Below are 14,456 nucleotides of genomic sequence, written 5' to 3' on the forward strand. Positions count from 1 at the left end.
GCTTCAGCTTCATTACACTGATTATTTTACTGCAATATAAACAGCATGACATTAAACGTGACAAATTCCTGTGAGTTGGGTATAAAAAGTGCTTAATTTCCTCATCAGCAGCCCTAAAGCTTATGGACTCTTGCACGTTGTAGGATCTATGGTATAAATATCACCTAACACAAAACTAACACAGTCATCCTTTCTTTATTTAAGTGCTTTAATGAATCGAATTCACTGAATCAGGTGATGTAAGTTACAGTAAACACAACATGGTGGACATCAAACAGCTCTGGTGTCTCCTCTGTGGAACCCCATCATCATCTGTTCTCCCCCAGACAGAGGTGTGTGTGTGTGTGTGAAGCTGCTATAAGAAGGCCTCCTGGTCCACAGCCAAGATCATGTCCCAGTTTGCACCACAGCTCTTATCTACAGGTCTGATGAATACTCTCTGGTTTAACCTTTGACCTAAATGCAGGGTCTGCACTGGTACTTGGTTTTAAAATCACTCACACACATGTGTACATAATGACTTTTGCTCTAAAATGCAGAAAGCAACTTTTTAGTCATTTATTTCTAAAGCACATTTCGTTAAAAGTCGAGTATAAAAGAAAATAAAAGACATAAAGCGACGATAGAAAAACAAACGACGGCCAACACAACGTTATGTGTTGCACCGATGTTATGTGATTTGGATTATCGACAACAGAAATATAAGTATTCATTAAGTGCACCATGATTTTCTCTTTAATAATCAGAATTTATCAGATTGTTTAAAATCATTCTTGTTCTTATGGCTTATGTTACACAAAATATGAAAATAATTCTATATAAAAAAGTAGAAAAACATTCAAACATAACTGTTATATTTGTTTTAAAATGGTCACTTTAGTTGGGAAATTAGCAAAAGAATCTAAATGTGTAAAGAATTGATTGAGTATTGTTTCCTAGCACTCTGAATCATCGTACCGCGAGTCTGATTCTGAGATCCGATTTGATTCATGAGTCAAAAGCAAAGACCTGAATGAAGTTGAGTGTCAGATTGTGAGATCTGAATCGAACAGAGAGTCTGTGAGAATCGACTCGTGTGTCATGCTGCGAGAGTTTAACCGCTCTTTGGTTTGGAGGTGAAGAAGCTGTTGAGCGAGAGCTGCTTCGGGCCGTTAGCCGAGTTTCCTGCTCGTTTGGGCATTTTCTCTGTAGCTTCAGAAAGCTTTCGCTTCTTATTCTGAAAAAGGAAGTAATACAATAATTCAGAAAAAAAAGGACAAATCTTTAAACAAAACTTCTTTGAATCTAAGACGTGTCGTTATTTGGGTTCTATATTTATGTTGATTTTAAACAGAAGAAATCTCTTACCTTTGGGTCCTGAGGTTCGCTTGTGGTCTCGTTATAAAGCTTCATGATCTATAAGAAGTTACAGATAAAGAGTGTCTGTTCTCCTGTTCTAACCATAACACACACACACACACACAGAGACAGACACACACACACAGACAGACAGACACACACAGTCTGTCTGTGTGTGTTTGTCTGTCTCTGTGTGTCTGTCTGACACACACACACACACACACACACAGATAGACAGACAGACAGACAGACCTTTTTAACCCCGGTGGAAATGGCGGCCTTCTGCAGAGCTGATTGGTCGAGCCAGCAGATCTTCTGCTCTCTCTCACCTTCTACAGACTCACACACACTCGCGCTGTAAACTACGTACGTTTGGTGGATGTGGGAGAAGATGTGCTCCACCTACACAAGAAAACACACAGACACACTTAACAAATAAAGGAAATGACCAAAAGATGGTGCAGGAAGGAAAAAGCTGCACTGAAGAACACAGAGAAATCCTCTGATGTTTATCATTAGGAACATAATATACCTACTTCTCCTACATACTGTAAGGACTCTGGTGCAGCTCCCACAATCCTTTTCACCTCGGCGCTTAGCGTGTCTCTGTGCTTCTTCTCGGACACGCCCTCCTCCAACAGCATGCTGGGTAACTCCCACATTCCGGCCAGCAGCCCTGATGAGCAGTCAGTCAGTCGTTATCAGTTTATTGTTGATGTGGAGTTAAATGTTTAGTTCAGGAATGATGATGTACCTTTACTGGGCCTCTGTGTGAGCAGGTACCGAGTCTCTCCATCACCGCCACATCGCTGCCGCAGCACACACACCAGCGTCCGCTCCACACGGGGCGCCTTCTTAACGGGTTTACGGGGAAAATTCTGTACCCCGATCTCACTGTTCCAGTCCTCTGACAGACACAAATTACAGGCACCGGTGCTCGCTGCATCACACACACACACACACACACACACACACACACACACAACTTACCATGGCTACTCTACACTATACCACACAATACAGGTTGTATATTGCGCTGTATGATTTATGTAGTGCACACGTCACATACTACAGCTTCCTTACATTTTACTACACACTCGACACAAAATACTGCAGCAGGTTCCACTGTAAACACTGACAAGTCTACTGTATACTACACTAGTGCAATACCACACTATGTTTATACAGCTAATTAACACCCTACTCTAAATACTGTACCACACTTTACTAAAATACTACACGATATTATACACACTATGTAGTTCATGCTACAGAAGTGTGTGAGTGGGGTGTGTGTGTGTGTGTGTGTACACTATGTAGTTCATGCTACAGAAGTGTGTGAGTGGGGTGTGTGTGTGTACACTATGTAGTTCATGCTACAGAAGTGTGTGTGTGTGTGTGTGTATACACTCTATGTAGTTCATGCTACAGAAGTGTGGGTGTGGGGAGTGTGTGTGTACACTATGTAGTTCATGCTACAGAAGTGTGTGTGTGTGTGTGTACACTATGTAGTTCATGCTACAGAAGTGTGGGTGTGTGTGTGTGTGTACACTCTATGTAGTTCATGCTACAGAAGTGTGTGTGTGTGTGTGTGTACACTCTACGTAGTTCATGCTAAAGTGTGCGTGTGTGTGTGTACACTCTACGTAGTTCATGCTACAGAAGTGTGTGTGTGTGTGTGTGTGTGTGTACACTCTACATAGTTCATGCTACAGAAGTGTGTGTGTGTCTGGGTGTCTGGGTGTGTGGGTGTGTGGGTGTGAGGGGCAGTGGTGGCTCAACTGGTTAAGGCTCTGGGTTGTTGATCGGAGGATCGGGGTTCAAAGCCCTGCACAGCCAAGCTGCCACTGCTGGACCCTTGAGCAAAGCAACCCTCAACCCTTCCTGCTCCAGGGGCGCTGTATCATAACTGCCCCTGCACTCTGACCCCAACCTCCTCAGTTGGAGAATGTGAAGAAAAGAATTCCACTGTGCTGTAATGTATATGTGGCGATAATAAAGGCTTCTGTGCCCCCCGTTCTGTTCTGTTCTCTATGTGGTTCATGCTTACATGTATGTGTACAAAAAAACCACATCAACATACTAGACTCTAAATACTACACTATACTAACACACTATGTAGTGTTAAGTACAGGCGAAATGCTACACCCCTAACATTATACCCCAATAATACACACAACTGTTCTGCACTCTACATACAGTATACCACACAACTACAGTAGAGCTTCAGTACTACACTGTGTCCTATAGCACATGCTACAGATTCTACATCTCAAAGAATAATAAATGTCTACAATACGATTCACCAGCTGTTTATGTACTACACAATACACACTGTGGACAGTTTAACTCTCGTCTCCGATCACACGCTGCGTTATTTGTTCAAATAAAACCTACCGCAGTTCTCTACATCAGGGACGGAGCCGTTAGGTGCCGAGTCCGGTTTACCCAGAAGTCTCCTGGAGCTCCTGTCTTGGTGTAAACGGACCTGAAACGCGTGCCATGATGCGGTTTTAGACTCGTGACGTTCTCACGGGACTGGTGTGTGTGTTACACTGTGTTGTTGTGTGTGTGTGTGTTACCCTGCTGTAGGCGTGGCAGTGTGTGTGTACGGGACACTGAGCACACTGAGGGCTTTTGGGAGTGCACACTGTGGCCCCCAGCTCCATCAGAGCCTGGTTAAAGTCTCCAGGTCGTTCCGTGTCCACCAGCACATCAGCCAACTTCCTGAAAACACGAGCCACAATGTGATCCTTTCACAAGCGAATGAAAAAATAGATTATAAAAAAAGTCTGTAAAATTAATTTATGGATAATAAAAATAATGAACTGATTTTACAATAACAGCGAAATGATGACGTTTCTGATCGAAACCACTGAAAACGTTTTGGTGTGAAAGTGAAAGTAAAGACATTTGATCTGTACCACAGTGTGTCAGTAACATGAGAGCTGCTGCTGTCTGCTCCGATGGCTCGAACCCGACACAGGACACGCGTCACGTTTCCATCCACCACACCGGTCACCTGCAGTCACGACACTGTACTGATACTAATGAAGGGTGGTGTTAATGTGACAGTGTGAAAAAACTATTGCTACGAGCCTGAAGAATTCAGTTGTTAGTGCATGTCAGTGTACCTGGTTAAGAATGTGAGTGCGTGTGTGTGTGTGTGTGTGTGAGTGTGCATGTGTGAGTGTGTGTGAGTGAGTGTTAGTGAGTGAGTGTTAGTGTGTGTGAGTGAGTGTGCATGTGTGAGTGTGCATGTGTGAGTGTGTGTGTGAGTGAGTGAGTGAGTGAGTGTGTGTGTGTGTGCGCGTGTGAGTGTTAGTGTGTGTGCGTGTGTGTGTTAGTGTGTGTGAGTGAGTGTGCATGTGTGAGTGTGCATGTGTGAGTGTGCATGTGTGAGTGTGCATGTGTGAGTGTGCATGTGTGAGTGTGCATGTGTGAGTGTGCATGTGTGAGTGTGCATGTGTGAGTGTGCATGTGTGAGTGTGCATGTGTGAGTGAGTGTTAGTGTGTGTGTGTGTGTGTGTGTGCGCGTGTGAGTGTTAGTGTGTGAGTGTGTTAGTGTGTGTGCGTTAGTGTGTGTGCGTGTTAGTGTGTGCACGTGTGTGTGTGTTAGTGTGTGTGCGCGTGTGAGTGTGTGTGCGTGCGCACGCGTGTTCACCTGTCCCTGTGCGATGGAGCTCACAGCTCCAGCTGTGTATCGTCCAACTCCAGGAAGCTGCTTCAGAAGATTTTCGGCACTTTTTGGCATCTCACCTCTGAGATCATGCACCACCTACAACACACCCACACACACACACACACACACACACACACACACACACAAACTCAGTGAATATTGTATACTATGATAACACATATGACAAAGTCTATTACTCAGCTTTATAACCTTCTGAGCTCCTTCGTGCAGTCGGCGTCCTCGTGAGTAATAACCGAGTCCTGACCACATCTGATTCACCTCCTGACCACAAACAAACAAACAAACAAACAAACAAATAAATAAATGGAGAAACTGCTATTTGTGGGTGTGGTCACAAGTGTACAGTGTTTAAATTGACAAGCTGTCTAATATTTTATAATATTTTTTATATAAAATTTCTTTGTAAGGTCTCTTGAGACTGTGACAGGATTAAAAAAAAAAGACAAGTTTTCTTCTCTGTTTCCATCAAACTGCACACAGGAGGACATCGTTTACCATTTTACTGACCTCTAATGTAGCTGCTGCAAGTTTCTGCACCGTCGGCCACTTCTGGGGGGTTGTGTGGGGTGGGGGGTAGAGAGAGGGGGGGAGAACATGTAAACAGTCATGTCAGTAAAGTTCTATGAAAACTTAAACTTGAGAGAGAGAGAGTGAGAGAAACACACACAAAGAAGAAAAGGACAAAAGACAAAAAAAGAAAAAGAAAGGGGGCAAAGAGAGAGAGGGAGAGAGAGAAGATAAGAGACATGGAAGAGAGACAGAACAGAAATACAAGAGGAAGGAGATAGAGATGGGGGGGGGGTAAAGAGAGCAAGGGGGAGAGAGAGAGCCTGTGATGTGCCCTACCTTCATCCATCGCTTGTAATAATCGATCACCGTGGCAACTTGAGTCTGCTGCAGCATGACCTCTGATACCCAAACTACAGAGCGAGTACACACACACACACACACACACACACACACACACACACACACACACACACACACACACACACAGTAAATCACTCATCCTGTCTTAATTTAACATTCAAGAGAATAAAAACTTATAAACAGGTTCAGCGTCGTCTCTAAATCAGTGGACTGTTTATACAGAGCTGACTTTAGTTCTGCAGCAGGGTGTAAAGAAACTATTTACTCTCTTTAGTGTGTAAACGATCACTACAGAGCTGCACGACTGCATTTATACGATTTACTATGAGAATAAATCAAGTATTTCGACAGGATCGTGAAGTTAAATCTCGTGTTCCTCTGAATACATTCACTTTTATATTAAAATAAATGTGTGTTAAAGTATATTTCACTTATAACAAACTTAAAGGTGCAGTCTCCGATGTTTGAAAGCCAATCTCGATATTTGAAATCACTAAAACAAACACGCCCCTAACCCAAACGGGTCCCACCCCTGTATCGATAGCTCCGCCCACACATACCTACGTAACCCAGGCGACTAACAGAAAGAAACGTGTCTTTATCATAGCTGAAGGGAAGAACAATACGATTGTAGATAAACAAACAAGCAAAAATGCCACACAAGCATAATGATGTAAAGGACAAAGGCATATATTAGTTCTGTGTAACAAAGCAAAACCAACGTTACTCACCTATCGAGAAGGAAAAAAGCGCCTCGGCGTCTTAAGTAAAGTCGGCCACATATTCACAGGTCGGAGTTTCCCGAGTCGATAACTCCTGAGCTAAACGCTGTTACTACACAAAACGCGGTTGTAGCTGCCTCTCTACATTACTACGATAGAAAAGAGGTGTTATTTGTGTAGTAACAGCGTTTAGCTCAGGAGTTATTGACTCGGGAAACTCCAACCTGTGAATATGTGGCCAACTTCCTGCTCCTTCAGTTCTCTCCAGCGCTGGAAAGCTGATCCTATATTAACACGTCCTACTTCTTGTCCTTATCGTAAGTCTTTCTTCTCTTTCTTTCTTTGTTTTTATCCTCCATGTCGATGTTAAAAACGCTTTCTGCTAATGTCACATATGCGCACCGAACACTCTCTCCGCCCATATTGACAAGCCCCGCCCCTTTCTGCTCATTGGCTACATGTTAGTTTTGTATTTGTTTAGTTTGTCATCCCGACAAACAACGGAGACCCCACCTTTAAAATGTTAAATATCACTATAAAAAGCACAAAAACACGACTAAACCTCAGCTCTATTTACAAACCGATAACGTGTGGAATACGGTGCGTCTAACGTCACGTGTCCGACGTGTCGCTCCTTTCGCTCTTTTCAGGTGAAGGACAGAGAGATTTGTAACGAGGACTAACACACAAAGCCATATATAACGATATATAACAGTTTCTTGAACTTAATACGCAGAAAAACGATCGCTCCGACTCGCCTCCGTAAGTCCTGACGTCGACGTCGTCCTCCGTCGCAGCCTGGAGGCGCAAAGAAGTGAAATCAGTGCAACGTCATCAATGTCCCCATTTCATGTAATTATGACATCATCATCATCGTTACGACGTCGTCGTTTCGGATCATCGTGAAATCTGTGATCGGATGAATCCTAAACGACTCGAATAAAAGGTTTTTAAGATCAAACAGAGAAACTAAAACCAACATAATGAATAATTACTGAAGAGTTCAGTTCGAATGTTTCTAAGCAGTTATGAGCCAGTTGGTGTTGAGGTTGGTGCAGACGTGCGATTAGCGGGACGATTTACCAGCGTACGCCACGGCAGCTCCCTCTTAGTCCCATCGTACCAAGTCAGCAGGCGAGATCGGAACAGTCTGATCTCCTCAGGATGGTGAAAGCAGTGATACGGCGACTCGGATGGAGCTTCTACAGGATTAAACACAACATGCGCTAATAGTTTAGCTTATTCAGGCGTAACGCTAACGTCCATCATCACATCACTCCTAAGAGCGCTAGGGGTTAAAGAGCACTTTATATAAGGAATAAATCTCTGTGTCGTGCTGTTAGAGGAAAATAATCAACGGTGGAGTGGTGCGATGGAGCAGAGTCAATGTTAACAGCAGGTCACTAAAGTTTTACCCTCCTGTTGTCCTTGGGGTCAAATTTCAGCCATTTTCTAACAATTATAAAGGACAAAAAGTATTTTGTGTTATTTTGTGGAAACGAGTTTAAGCGAAGTTCGTTATTAAGTGATCGTTTTACATCTCGTGCTTTAATACAGTTAAACCAGGACAAAAGCTGCAGTTCAGTGCAGTTTAGTCCAAAAGTTGAAAAAACATATTGGCCCCTGAGGGGTAAATCATATCAGTCAGCTCTTAATATTTAATTTGACTTTAAAATTATTTTATCGTTCAGTCAACTGTACTGAAATAAAAACTTTATGAGAAATGGTTTTGTGCCTCGAGTTTGACTGACTGGTTTGATCTGTTTGTTTTCTGCAGCGTTTAAGAGGCTGAACTACATTTAATAATCTACGTTTAATGATCTACGTTTAATAATCTACGTTTAATGAAGTATTAAATTTAATTTCTATTATAATGAATAAAAGCTCACATCTGATGTCCCTTGTGTTTTACAGACAGATCACTTGGTGTTGAGGTCTAATGCATCTTTCAGCCTACATTCAGCTTCAGTTAAAAAGTCCAGTGCTGTTAAAATTGGACACTTTAAGACTTTGACTCGAGTCGTATCGGATTTCAGTCGTATCGGATTTCAGTCGTATCGGATTTCAGTCGTATCGGATTTCAGTCGTATCGGATTTCAGTCGTATCGGATTTCAGTCGTATCGGATTTGGTGACGTGTAACTTGTAATAAGTTTTTTGCAGTAAGGAATTTGTACTTTTACTCATGTTTGGATCTCAGGTTCTCTTTACCTCTGGCTGACACTGGAGACTCCTTCACCACATCACATCACACACACATCAAACACACACACCCCACATCAAACACACACACATATCACATCAAACACCACATCACACACCCCACACCACACCAAACACACACACACCCCACATCAAACACACACACACCACATCAAACACACACACCCCACATCAAACACACACACCCCACATCAAACACACACACCCCACATCAAACACACACACCACACACCCCACATCAAACACCACATCACACACCCCACATCGCACACACACCACACCAAACACCACATCAAACACATCACACACACACACACAGACCTCACACACCACACACAGACCTCACACACCACACACAGACCCCTCTCACACCACACACAGACACCTCTCACACCACACACAGACACCTCTCACACCACACACAGACACCTCTCACAGACCTCACACACCACACACAGACCTCACACACCACACACAGACCTCACACACCACACACAGACACCTCTCAACCTCTCACACCACACACACACACACACACACCTCTCTTTCTCTCTTTCTCTCTTTCTCTCTCTCTCTCTCACTCACACACACACACACACACACACACACACACACACACACACACACACACACACACACACAGATAGCAGTTAACAGTGTTGTTATATAACAGTATATAATGTGAGTTGCTATATAAGTTATTGTACCTAATAAAATCGGTTCTCTCACCGTTTTTGTCTCTCTTCAGTTTCCTGTCAGGTTTCTTTTCTGCTCGGGTTTTATTTCTCACTGCAGCTTTTACTTTCTTCATTATATTTATATCCGGATTATTTTCTGCTGCGTTTCTGAGGCGATGTCAAATTCCCGCCTTGCGCGAGCCACAATCAGGTGGGCGTGGCGTCATCACCGAAACCGGAAGTACATTCATAACAAGTTACTTTCATTCGTTTTGTTGATTCTAACGATATTTTTTCAGGCATTCGTTCTAATTCCATTTTTTATACATATTAATTAGTAACAGTTTTGTAATGTATAAAGTTTACTTTTTGTTCGCCAATTTATTATTACTATTTTTTTTTTACAGTTTAGAGCAGATGATATCGACCAATCAGAACCAGACGTCTCATCCGGGCACTTCACAAGTACCGCTATAAAGCCATGTAGTCCTGTCCTTTTCCGCCATCTTGTGGTGACATGGTGTAATGACACATACAGACTCAGTGTGTTGTGTTTACTTGTGGTGAGATGCGTGTGGTATAAAACACACAAAATCATCACGTGTTCTGTATTAAAGTCATCCGTCACATACAGTGAGGAAACAGCATGAATATTATGGATACACAAGCCATGTCACGTCTTTATTTATTTATTTCTGTTGTTTTTTTCTGTCTGTTTTCTGTCCTTTTGTTTGTCGTTTTATCATAAAGTGATGTTATCTTATTAAACTCTATAAAAAACATTACATAAACACGAAAGATTGCAATGAACCGTCGAGAGTCATAAGAGTCGACACATAAATGAGTCGAATCAAATGATCAAAATGACTCTATCAGTTTCTGCTTCCTTCCACACACGTGTTTATTGGAGATAAACTGCGACCTCACGCGTGTCCGGTCACGTACAATACATACAGGAGCTTGTGGTGATGCTCAGGACTTTGGGCTCTGATCTCCGAATTCTGTATAAAAACACAGACATGGAGGAGTATTTTGTTTAAAACTACATACATTGGAAAACGAGATAAAATACAAATAAAATTCTTCTATTTTCAGACTTAATTATTACCTCTTGAAATATCCACTTTGTTGCTCAGTAAGATATCAGCCTGAATTTCATCCATGTTCATGTAGAGCAGCTCAGCGTTATGCTAAACACACACACACACACACACACACACACACACACACACACACACACACACACACACACACACACACACACACACACACACACACACACCTTAATCTGATTCTCTACATGAATGAGGATAAATAAAAAAGCTTTTGTGTTCAATTGGTGTTTGTAACATGACACACACTCACCATAAATGAGTTGAACAGAGCCGGGCCCATGGCCCCACACACGTGTTTCTCAACCACAGGGAATGAGCTCACAAAATGCTGCACAAACACACAAACACATAGAAAAGACAATAAATCTCTTAAAGCGTGTTAAGGTTGCATGAAAATCGTGTGTTAAGGTTGCATGAAAATCGACCTTAATGTGTGTGTGTGTGTGTGTGTGTGTGTGTGTGTGTGTGTGTGTGTGTGTGTGTGTGTGTGTATCAGTACCATTAAAGCCAGGCTGGCCTGTCTCTGAGCATCAGCGTGCTCCTGGTTGCCCATGGCATACAGTAAATGGTGCACGACTCCAAGACGGATCAGTTCTTCAGACGTCTCACGGCTCTCCACAGCCAACATCCTCCACACACAAACACACAATTTTATAAATCACACTAATCACATCTATCTATCTATCTATCTATCTATCTATCTATCTATCTATCTATCTATCTATCTATCTATCTATCTATCTATCTATCTATCTATCTATCTATCTATCTGTCTGTCTGTCTGTCTGTCTGTCTGTCTGTCTGACCTTAGGGCTTTAGCTGCTGCTGCCTGCTGTATGAAGAGCGGTAAGTCATTCATCTTCTCCATCACTGGATCTGTAGGAACATTCAGAGATAAATCAGAATCAGAAAGAATTCTGCAGGAAGAGCTGATATCAGGAGATGTTTGTTTTTATCTGGAGATTCATACAGCTGTAGGAATGTGTGTCGCCTTTTTCTCTTGCACAATAATTCTTTTTATTTATTTATTTATTTATTAAATAAAGATCTGAGCAATTTGACCTCTTATAAGAATGTAAGGTGCATGCGGAAGAGGAAGTGATGTCATACCCTGCAGGACCTTGGTGGGTTTGAGCAGAGCGATCAGAGCGCTGAGAAGAGCTTCTCTCACCTCCGTGTGCTGTAGATATTTAATCAGCTCTAAAGCTTTGAGGACAAAAGCACTTTCTACATTGGCCAGAAAATTAAAGCTGCAGTATGTAAATTCTCATTAAAGCAGTTAAAAGCACATCGCAGTCAGATCGTTAAAACATCTCTCTGCTGTTTAAGGTGAAAAATATTCCATGTATTTAATTATAGAAAAATAAAAACAACTCACCTTCATACTGAACCTCCAGCTGGAGAGAGCTCAGCAGATTCAACAACGGCTCCACGACAGCAGGATGAGGCGTCTTTACTACGACCTGGTGGATGAATAAAGTGATGAACGTTCACACAGGGTTCAGGTGTTTCAGCTTATCCAGTCTGGATACAAATATGAGCAGCTAAAGAGAAAGTTTAAAAATAAACAAGTGATTCTGTTTAAAACAACACAAAAAGTGCTAGAAACAATAACACTCAGGCGTTTATGAGACAACAACCTTCAAACATTTCCATATATGGTATGAAGATACGCCCCTTTCTAATCTATGGCCTTGAAGGCACACCCAGTCAAAGCTGCTTTCATTTCCATATACGCATTAAAAGACACGCCCACTTTCCCATATATGGACTGCAAAGCACACCCACAATTATGCCAGTTTATTACAATAAAGTGTGGGTTGTTTAGGTGTAGCATAACTGTGGGTCAGCAGAGAGAATTGTGTAGTTGTATTGTGTGTAGTGTGAGTTGTGTAGTTGTACCTGGACAGTGTGTAGTGTGAGTTGTGTAGTTGTACCTGGACACTGTGTAGAGTGTGTAGTGTGAGTTGTGTAGTTGTACCTGGACAGTGTGTAGAGTGTGTAGTGTGAGTTGTGTAGTTGTACCTGTACAGTGTGTAGAGTGTGTAGTGTGAGCTGTGTAGTTGTACCTGGACAGTGTGTAGTGTGAGTTGTGTAGTTGTACCTGTACAGTGTGTAGAGTGTGTAGTGTGAGTTGTGTAGTTGTACCTGTACAGTGTGTAGTGTGTGTAGTGTGAGTTGTGTAGTTGTACCTGTACAGTGTGTAGAGTGTGTAGTGTGAGCTGTGTAGTTGTACCTGGACAGTGTGTAGTGTGAGTTGTGTAGTTGTACCTGGACAGTGTGTAGTGTGAGTTGTGTAGTTGTACCTGTACAGTGTGTAGAGTGTGTAGTGTGAGTTGTGTAGTTGTACCTGTACAGTGTGTAGAGTGTGTAGTGTGAGTTGTGTAGTTGTACCTGGACAGTGTGTAGAGTGTGTAGTGTGAGTTGTGTAGTTGTACCTGTACAGTGTGTAGTGTGTGTAGTGTGAGTTGTGTAGTTGTACCTGGACAGTGTGTAGTGTGAATTGTGTAGTTGTACCTGGACAGTGTGTAGAGTGTGTAGTGTGAGTTGTGTAGTTGTACCTGGACAGTGTGTAGAGTGTGTAGTGTGAGTTGTGTAGTTGTACCTGTACAGTGTGTAGTGTGAATTGTGTAGTTGTACCTGGACAGTGTGTAGAGTGTGTAGTGTGAGTTGTGTAGTTGTACCTGGACAGTGTGTAGTGTGTGTAGTGTGAGTTGTGTAGTTGTACCTGGACAGTGTGTAGAGTGTGTAGTGTGAGTTGTGTAGTTGTACCTGTACAGTGTGTAGTGTGAGTTGTGTAGTTGTACCTGGACAGTGTGTAGAGTGTGTAGTGTGAGTTGTGTAGTTGTACCTGTACAGTGTGTAGAGTGTGTAGTGTGAGCTGTGTAGTTGTACCTGGACAGTGTGTAGTGTGAGTTGTGTAGTTGTACCTGTACAGTGTGTAGAGTGTGTAGTGTAGTTGTACCTGGACAGTGTGTAGAGTGTGTAGTGTGAGCTGTGTAGTTGTACCTGGACAGTGTGTAGTGTGAGTTGTGTAGTTGTACCTGTACAGTGTGTAGAGTGTGTAGTGTGAGTTGTGTAGTTGTACCTGGACAGTGTGTAGAGTGTGTAGTGTGAGTTGTGTAGTTGTACCTGGACAGTGTGTAGAGTGTGTAGTGTGAGTTGTGTAGTTGTACCTGTACAGTGTGTAGAGTGTGTAGTGTGAGTTGTGTAGTTGTACCTGGACAGTGTGTAGAGTGTGTAGTGTGAGTTGTGTAGTTGTACCTGGACAGTGTGTAGAGTGTGTAGTGTGAGTTGTGTAGTTGTACCTGGACAGTGTGTAGTGTGAATTGTGTAGTTGTACCTGGACAGTGTGTAGTGTGAGTTGTGTAGTTGTACCTGGACAGTGTGTAGAGTGTGTAGTGTGAGTTGTGTAGTTGTACCTGGACAGTGTGTAGTGTGTGTAGTGTGAGTTGTGTAGTTGTACCTGTACAGTGTGTAGTGTGTGTAGTGTGAGTTGTGTAGTTGTACCTGGACAGTGTGTAGTGTGAGTTGTGTAGTTGTACCTGGACAGTGTGTAGTGTGTGTAGTGTGAGTTGTGTAGTTGTACCTGGACAGTGTGTAGAGTGTGTAGTGTGAGTTGTGTAGTTGTACCTGGACAGTGTGTTGTGTGTAGTGTGAGTTGTGTAGTTGTACCTGGACAGTGTGTAGTGTGTGTAGTGTGAATTGTGTAGTTGTACCTGGACAGTGTGTAGAGTGTGTAGTGTGAGTTGTGTAGTTGTACCTGGACAGTGTGTAGAGTGTGTAGTGTGAGTTGTGTAGTTGTACCT

At 42.6% G+C, this 14,456-nt stretch overlaps 3 protein-coding genes across 9 annotated transcripts in view; 1 reads left to right on the forward strand and 2 right to left on the reverse strand.

Annotated features, from left to right (window-relative positions):
• Window positions 1-352, forward strand: part of LOC113635324 (zinc finger protein GLIS1) — a 58,384-nt gene extending 58,032 nt beyond the window's left edge. Inside the window, exon 11 of the mRNA XM_047799927.1 lies at window positions 333-352. The gene's annotated coding sequence lies outside the window, so the exon portion shown is untranslated. The remainder of the gene's footprint in view (window positions 1-332) is intronic.
• On the reverse strand, window positions 191-9,775 carry mutyh (mutY DNA glycosylase). Of its 6 annotated transcripts, none has more exons than XM_047799878.1 (15): window positions 9,585-9,774; window positions 7,717-7,835; window positions 7,392-7,431; window positions 5,888-5,961; window positions 5,549-5,590; window positions 5,231-5,302; window positions 5,003-5,116; window positions 4,263-4,360; window positions 3,921-4,065; window positions 3,736-3,826; window positions 2,093-2,278; window positions 1,875-2,014; window positions 1,591-1,740; window positions 1,348-1,395; window positions 191-1,216 (listed from the first exon to the last, which is right to left on the reverse strand). In XM_047799878.1, the coding sequence occupies exons 1-15, from the start codon at window positions 9,664-9,666 to the stop codon at window positions 1,094-1,096; spliced, it is 1,524 nt and encodes a 507-aa protein (XP_047655834.1). In that variant the 5' UTR covers window positions 9,667-9,774; the 3' UTR covers window positions 191-1,093. The 6 variants fall into 6 exon arrangements, with proteins under 6 accessions (XP_047655834.1, XP_047655837.1, XP_047655836.1 ...); XM_047799881.1 differs by having other exon boundaries at window positions 7,629-7,835; window positions 9,585-9,614; XM_047799880.1 differs by lacking the exon at window positions 9,585-9,774 and adding an exon at window positions 8,844-8,859 and having other exon boundaries at window positions 7,629-7,835.
• Window positions 9,776-10,205: 430 nt separating this feature from the next.
• Window positions 10,206-14,456, reverse strand: part of armh1 (armadillo like helical domain containing 1) — a 7,311-nt gene continuing 3,060 nt past the window's right edge. The window contains exons 6-12 of one of the 2 annotated variants that reach the window (XM_047799886.1): window positions 12,026-12,110; window positions 11,758-11,853; window positions 11,454-11,523; window positions 11,147-11,276; window positions 10,898-10,975; window positions 10,641-10,722; window positions 10,206-10,533 (exon numbers count right to left, since the gene is read on the reverse strand). In XM_047799886.1, coding sequence (XP_047655842.1) covers window positions 10,505-10,533; window positions 10,641-10,722; window positions 10,898-10,975; window positions 11,147-11,276; window positions 11,454-11,523; window positions 11,758-11,853; window positions 12,026-12,110 — 570 coding nt within the window. In that variant the 3' untranslated portion in view covers window positions 10,206-10,504. Of the gene's footprint in view, window positions 10,534-10,640; window positions 10,723-10,897; window positions 10,976-11,146; window positions 11,277-11,453; window positions 11,524-11,757; window positions 11,875-12,025; window positions 12,111-14,456 lie in introns of both variants that reach the window. The other variant, XM_047799884.1, reaches the window with a different exon arrangement.

Source organism: Tachysurus fulvidraco, chromosome 14 (assembly GCF_022655615.1).
Source record: "Tachysurus fulvidraco isolate hzauxx_2018 chromosome 14, HZAU_PFXX_2.0, whole genome shotgun sequence".
In the NCBI taxonomy this organism is placed as follows: domain Eukaryota; kingdom Metazoa; phylum Chordata; class Actinopteri; order Siluriformes; family Bagridae; genus Tachysurus; species Tachysurus fulvidraco.

Bases quoted from the DNA above. Each gene is read 5' to 3' on its own strand.
- mutyh (XM_047799878.1), bottom strand. From the start codon at position 9,666: ATGAAGAAAGTAAAAGCTGCAGTGAGAAATAAAACCCGAGCAGAAAAG. The intron at 5,303-5,548 runs GTCAGTAAAATG...GTTTGTGGTCAG, and splicing joins TTGCAGCAGCTACATTAGAG to GAGGTGAATCAGATGTGGTC. The intron at 2,015-2,092 runs GTACATCATCAT...ACTGCTCATCAG, and splicing joins CACACAGAGGCCCAGTAAAG to GGCTGCTGGCCGGAATGTGG.